This window comes from Mixophyes fleayi, chromosome 1 (genome assembly GCF_038048845.1).
Source record: "Mixophyes fleayi isolate aMixFle1 chromosome 1, aMixFle1.hap1, whole genome shotgun sequence".
Classification (NCBI taxonomy): Eukaryota; Metazoa; Chordata; class Amphibia; order Anura; family Limnodynastidae; genus Mixophyes; species Mixophyes fleayi.
The window spans coordinates 228593770-228599769 of NC_134402.1; the positions used below are offsets into that span (position 1 = coordinate 228593770).

Consider the following 6000-nt stretch of genomic DNA (forward strand, 5'->3'; position numbering starts at 1 on the left):
ATACTAAATTACTATGTAAGATTTGCAGCCCTACCTTGAGAGCTGTGGAAGATATTTGCCAACAAACAAACAAATGAACTTCTTTTATATATATATATATATATATATATATATATATATATATAAAAAGATATCAGTAAAGTGCAATAATTATATATTGTTTTTAACTCTATTTACTGCATATTTTAGTAAGTTTTATTGTAGGACTTTCATTTGTAGCAGATACTCTCAGTTTATACAAATAATACATCCAAGAAACCACCAACTTAGTGTTCCTTGATTATTATTTTTTTTCTCTGTAATTTTAATAAACAAGTCTGTTATTGAATATCAATAGTTGCGAAGTTTATTTGCTGTCATGGTGTCTTTGCTAAAGGTATAAATATTTCTACCATGTAGGCAATTATTGCAGTTTGCATGATTTTGGCTAGTCTTTGCCACTTATAACAGTAGAGGAAGCAGAAAGTGGAGGTAAATTATCTTTAAAATTATGGTAAATTAACTCCATATTCTACATAGAATCCTCTATTTTCCCTCTAGTTTTGAGCAAAAAAAAGTGGTGGCATTTGTTACAGGAAATGGAACCAATTTAATCATATTAAAAACGATTTACCACTTACTGCTTCTTCCACTTTTATAGAATTCCCTTTTTAAGAGATTAAAAGCCAAGGAAGAAAATGTGTCTTTTTCCTTGGGAAAATTCTTGTGCACCTTGGTGGTGACGAACCATTCTCAATGTCTGTGCTGATAGCTCTGTCCTGTGTTACTGGTTATCTGTTGCAGGAAAACATTTTTAGATCTGGCCTAGATAGGTGTAAAATTCCAGATATTAATTTATGCCACACCTCCAGTTTCTAAGAAATTGTGTACCCCCCCCTACTGTAAAATAAAACGGCTCCATACATACATATTGTCTGCACATACAGATCATATCCAGCATGTGCACACGTGTACAGATATACACGGTGGAGCAGTAGAGTAAGTCTGAAAAAAATAGCCTGAATCTAAGGGCGATTATTTTTAAAGGCTGTAGCTGTTGGGGGAGTCTGAAGCTTATATGTAATTAGTGGGAGTAAGTTCAAATAAAAGTGATTGGTGGGTGATGGTGGATGAAAATTAATTTGTAGTGTGTAGAGAGATAGAAAGGACGGGAAAGAGCGAGGCCAATGTGTAACCAGGGAAATCAAGAGAGGCTGAATTTAAAAGGAAGTAATCATATGCAAAAGTTGGTGAATGTGTCTCTGTGTGAGTATACATTCACATTGCTTTTAATGTCTGTTTCTTTGGAGGTTGTTCACGACAGCTGTGTACAGTACAAAAACAGACCTCTCCATTTGTGCTTTTGCACCTGCTAGTGAGTATTTAGGGACTGAATGCTTTGGGGCACTGCTGGAGTGTTACCCATGGTCATCGCTCATGTACATACCTCCAAAGATTTAAAACTTCAGCAGGATAAGGTCATGTCAGTTTAGGGTGTGTTCATGTTGTAATTGTTGTGGTCACACCCCAGTGTGTGTCTAGAGGTAATACCGCACTAAGCCCCTCCCAATTCTCCTCTTCTAAATACATCCTTGAATTGACACGTGCATGTAAGTCACCTCCTCACCATTGTGAGTGGGGACATGACTCCCAGCTTCAAGCGTGTCCAGACAAACAAGCTGTGGGTTGGTAGGACAATCCCATTACAACTGGACTGTCCCTCCACAATCGGGACAGTTGAGAGGTATGCTTGCATACTGTTTCAGAAATATGAGGGAACACTAATCCCTATGACAATCATGCTAGTTCACTGTATAGTACATGTTGAACACCGGTATGTCCAAAATACTTCATTATTTTAGATAGACATTTAGGTCCTCATTTAGAGTCGGACGCAAAGTCCGTTTTAGGCGCATCCAGCAAAAAAACACTACCACGCATGTGCAGAAAGTACCAAATCCACCTGCATCTTGGACGCAATTAACACTTGCGACAGCTTGCGACTCACTACGAGAGAATGGGAGGAACACGGATTTGTGAAGACGTGATCATGTAAATACATCCTAGTCGCAGTGAGGTGCAGACGCAACACACGTCAAAACAGGGCTAAAGCTGTGCGGCAGGAATTAGGTGGCGCAAGCTTTAGCTAGCTGCAGGAACTGCTCGCAGCTCGATAGGGTATTACGAGTGGGACGCAACTGGGGTTGCTTGCTACTCGTAATACCCTACCAAGCTGCGGCACACTCCCACTCCTACACTTCTTAAATGGACTTTGCGTCTGACTCTAAATGAGGTCCTTAATGTTCGCTAAGCTGTGGATGAAGTAAACTGGTTGTCATAAGGATCAGTGGTCCCTCAGACAACAACATTTTACAAGTGATATTAGGAACCACTGATAAGTCTCCAGTGTCCAGCACTCTCATAAAAGCAGACGCTTACTCAACATACTGCTTCCCATTAAAAAAAAAGAGTTAGCAGCACCACAATGAAAGCGTAAAGATACAACTTAGATGCACTTTTTAAAATCTCATAGATCCCTAGCAAATTATGGGCATTCCTACAAATTTGCCCAGTCATCTCCCCTTTTGTTCAGAAAATATCTGGTATGCAAAACCACCACTTTGTTTTCTTGTCATTATTCTCTCCTTTTACTCAAAAAAAAGGGGCCTACTTAGCCATACTATGGACCATTCCAGTCCAGGCAATTGTTCAATTTTCAATTGCATGTGTCTGTAAAGCCACTATCTTAGTGCATACAGACACCTTCTTAGCTAGAGTAGATGCAAAGCACAAATTGAGGCAGAGTGAAATTACACATGCACAGTACTTGCCAGTCATACAGATTTCAATTGTCTGCCTAAAGAGTCATTAGAAATAGAATAACCCAATGCAGGAATGTTCCCTGATTTCTAATATAAGCACAGTATTTTTCAGTAACACACTCTTCATAGAAGTGGGTCAGCATTGCTAGCTATCTATTTTTCAGGCTTAATAGGCCCTTAATCTAAAATGTATTATATATTTCTTCCCTCTCCTCACAGGACCTGAAGGCTGTAACCTATTCATCTATCACCTGCCCCAGGAGTTTGGTGATAATGAGTTGACACAAATGTTTTTGCCCTTTGGAAACATAATTTCGTCCAAAGTGTTCATGGATCGAGCGACCAATCAAAGCAAGTGTTTTGGTGAGTTCTAAAGACTCTTTTGTTACATTAAGTCTGTCCCTTCCACGGCATGATAACATATCAGAACTAATGTAAAGGAAAAGTGGGGATATACCAGGTAGAATGGTCCCATTGTGTTTAATATCATATCTTTCTGAAATATAAACCTTTTTTCTAACATCTCACTTCAGGGTTTGTCAGTTTTGATAATCCGTCCAGTGCTCAGACAGCAATTCAGGCCATGAACGGCTTTCAGATAGGAATGAAAAGGCTGAAAGTCCAGCTAAAGAGGCCCAAGGACACAACCCAACCATACTGATCATCCCTAGGCCCAAAAGGCCCCTCCTGGTCATACAGGTAGGAGTTTACTCCCATTCACACTTGTCTTATATTTTATGAAGCAATTAATCTATTTCTGATGAATATAAGTTACTAAGACATGGTTAATAACATTGTATACATGTTTCAGCTTTCAAAGCTTCCATTTAGGCAGCGATTTAATTATAACTTCTGACATGGTTTTCCTTTATGCTGCAGGTACACAATGGACCTTTGACCCCTCAATCCTACCCTACAGGATTATGGGAAAAGAAGACTTTTTACCACTAAAAACTCCCTCCCACCCCTGAGCCTCATGACCTTTGTCCCTCACCCACACCCAAGGACCAAAAGGTGGCTATGGTGAGGAGCAGGAAGAACCAAGCTACCTAAACACAAGGTTGTGTCTTGTGAGTGTTCTTTGTCTGTCTGCTGAACGCCCAGGAGAAACCGCCCATAACGGAACAAATTGCACCTGATGACCTCCCTCAAATGACCAAATATGTGAAGGGGTACAGGGCGATACATATTTCAGAGACCCTTGGGGTGACTAACCCCCCCTCCATAAGAGTGGCTACAGATTTGCAGTGCAAAGAACTATCTGTTTACTTATTTATATGAACATATTTATTTATTGGGGAGGCCCTGTGCAACCTATCACATCCATTCCACTGCCAGAGGGCTGGGCAATGTGGGATGATTTGAATCATTGCTATATTTTATGTTTTAGAATTTTTTTCTTTGCGGAGGACAGGGTGTTCTGGGTGGGCAGGAGTGGAGTACAGCAGAGTTCGAAGGTCATGTTTACAAATCGCCCCAGCTCACTGGGCAGATCCCATTTTTCTGCTGCTCATACACCTGGCCCCCCAGAAAAAGGGCTGGACTTTTGCATCTGCTCCAAAACCCTGCTCTGTGTCTTTCAGGATTGATAAAGAATGAACCTCTCAGTATTGCTGCGTGGGGAGAAACTGTGGGGTGAACCTGTATCTACAACCATGCCTTGTTCTCACAACAGATTTTTCCCTTCCTTTTGTGTTGATAAGGAGTTGTTAACAAGATTGTTTGGATGCTTAGCTTAAAAGAGAATGTCCTACTACATGGTAATAAGAATCTGCTGAATTGGTCAATCATGCCAAGAATCTTTCCCATACTGCCATAGCTGCTTTCTCAGAATTACATAGATGTCTATTAATCAGTGGCTATAGAGTGCTACCACAGGAAAGAGAAGATCTGGTTTGTGGGTGCATCTGTCTGAGAGCACTGCAAGACATTAAGGCTCATTTATGAACTCGCACAATTGCAAATGCTGTTTTGTAAAGTCATGTGCCTATTTTCCAGTTTTCTCGGGTAAACGCATGGATTTGGGGTGCAAATTGCTACGTTGTCTGATGATAAGAGTTGAAGGGATTAGGAGCGTTCCTTGCCCAGTGTGCACCCACATGCAAAATCAAACTTCAGTTTTATAGGGTTCTTTATATGGGATAATGGAATGGGAAAGTTGCATTTATAGGAGCATTCCATGCTTTGGGATGTGCAGCCTTTAATTCTCCTTAAAAATACCAGATTTTTAAAGGCTTTTGGTGGAGGTCTGGCCTTTTCCTATAGTTTCATTGGATGCATTTGATATCTTCCTGTTACACTTCTTCTAAAAAGCGCATTTCTAGACACACTTTGTGCAGTGTAATAAAAAAATTCAAGCACACAAGCGTGACACATGAAATAGAGACAATCCCAATATCCCCTCACTCTTATTATTTTAAGTCATAAATAAGGCTAAACCAACCAGTATGTTAGGAGATAAAATACTAATTTTAAATGAATGGAGCCGGTGGTTCTAAAGTGCCAGAAGGCTGTATTGTGATTGACATTTTAACTTTTTCAAGCATTATTGTTATTATCCTATATTTAGAAAGCGCTGACATATAACACACCACTGTACATTGAGGGGGCCATGTTCCAAACAAATGGCACACAATGACATGAAAGGTAAAGATGCCCCTGCCCAAGTGATCTTACAATTTAATTACACCTTGTGCATTTTCAGGTGTTTCCACAAGACTAAGCACAGATTGATTTTTTTTTTTTTCTTGGGGGGGGGGGGGGGGGGGGGGTTGCATATCACAGGACCATACAGTGGATCCACTTGAATTTTCATGTGGGTCCACAAGACTAAGCACAGTTTTAACTTTTTTTGGGGGGTGGACTTTTTAAGGTGTAGTGGGTCTGCATCTTGAAATACTTTAAGTGGACAAATAGGCCGTCACAGCAAATAATGCTGTTCTGCATTTTTTGCAATTTCTAAATGAGCCTTAAAAGCTCCAACCCTACTAAGCACTCTACACTGTAAGACTACTTCTTAATAAATGTGAATAGCACATTGTATATTAATAGATCATGATCTACAGTTGAAGTGATCCATTGCCTATACACAGATCATTTTGCAGCCTGATCCAATATTACACTAGAAACTGGCAATATCACTAAAATATTAGGCGGCACTTGAAGCCTCAGTGACCTCACTAGTTCCTAGTGAATTGAT

At 40.0% G+C, this 6000-nt stretch overlaps 1 protein-coding gene across 1 annotated transcript in view; it reads left to right on the forward strand.

Annotated features, from left to right (window-relative positions):
* The window catches only part of CELF5 (CUGBP Elav-like family member 5), a 97313-nt gene extending 91774 nt beyond the window's left edge, over positions 1-5539 (forward strand). The window contains exons 11-13 of the mRNA XM_075206540.1: positions 3021-3164; positions 3335-3500; positions 3681-5539. Of these exons, the coding sequence (XP_075062641.1) occupies positions 3021-3164; positions 3335-3462 (272 nt within the window). The 3' untranslated portion in view covers positions 3463-3500; positions 3681-5539. The remainder of the gene's footprint in view (positions 1-3020; positions 3165-3334; positions 3501-3680) is intronic.
* Positions 5540-6000: the final 461 nt, after the last annotated feature.